Source organism: Austrofundulus limnaeus, unplaced genomic scaffold (genome assembly GCF_001266775.1).
Source record: "Austrofundulus limnaeus strain Quisiro unplaced genomic scaffold, Austrofundulus_limnaeus-1.0 Scaffold68, whole genome shotgun sequence".
Classification (NCBI taxonomy): Eukaryota; Metazoa; Chordata; class Actinopteri; order Cyprinodontiformes; family Rivulidae; genus Austrofundulus; species Austrofundulus limnaeus.
Genome location: NW_013952470.1, coordinates 2,211,980 through 2,212,826, shown reverse-complemented (window position 1 = coordinate 2,212,826; position 847 = coordinate 2,211,980). Strand labels below are relative to the sequence as shown.

The 847-nt window shown below is 40.5% G+C and overlaps 1 protein-coding gene across 1 annotated transcript; it reads right to left on the bottom strand.

Moving 5' to 3' along the window:
* Window positions 1–330: 330 nt before the first annotated feature.
* Window positions 331–680, bottom strand: LOC106518894 (SH3 domain-containing YSC84-like protein 1; the record flags this gene model as incomplete). The annotated part of the gene is given in 2 exon segments (XM_014010327.1): window positions 331–475; window positions 552–680. Coding segments are annotated over 2 exon segments (274 nt in total), but the record flags the coding sequence as incomplete, so codon positions are not given.
* Between the last annotated feature and the right edge of the window lie 167 nt (window positions 681–847).

Below are 847 nucleotides of genomic sequence, written 5' to 3'. Positions count from 1 at the left end.
GTGGTGTACCTAATAAAGTGGCCGGTGAGTGTATGTTTATCAAACAAAGTCTAATGTTACAACTAATCATGGATCCCTTTAAAAATTAATTTTAAATGGTCTAAAAAGGTAAAAAAAAATAAGATCAGACAGAAAAAGCTACAGAAGCTTGGATGTTCTGTCTCTTCACCCACCAGGGCACATCACAAAAGTTGTACCTTTGAGCCAATTCCATCTTTTGATGATATCCACAGTACAAAGGGACTGACAGCTGTTTTCTGCTGCATCTCCAAGTGAAAACTAACAAAATCATTACGTTTTAAACCGATGCTTTTGATCTGTGAGCTGTACCTTAGCACGCATGCTCTTGTTGGTCCTATCGGTAGTGTAGGCCTCAGTGTAGAGGTCCAAAATGTGGTAAAGGTCATAGCACTCTCCGGGAGGATCAACGTCACCCATCAAAATGGCAGACGCCCGAATGTCTCTGCCATAGAACCTGCAAACAAAAACACTTAATTAAAGAAGCACTAAAATGGAAGAGATGTCCAGCATGTAGATTTGTCATTCATTACTTGCGGTTTGTTTCTTTGCGTTCAATCAGATAGGATCCCTCTAGAGAAATCCCTGCAAACAAACCTCTGGACCTGCAGTAGGTAAAGACAGCTGCTGTGCTGCGCAGGGCAACGTCAGCTTCAAGGTTTCTGAAAAAACAACAATGGGACACAGCATTGTACAATATTTTACCAAACAATATTCCTGCAAACACAGATGTCCTGACATCAGTGTACAAATTAACATTGGACTGAGAGATAATTTTGGTATTTCTGGCTCTGTGTTAAACTGGTTCACCTCTTATTTATCTGAACGG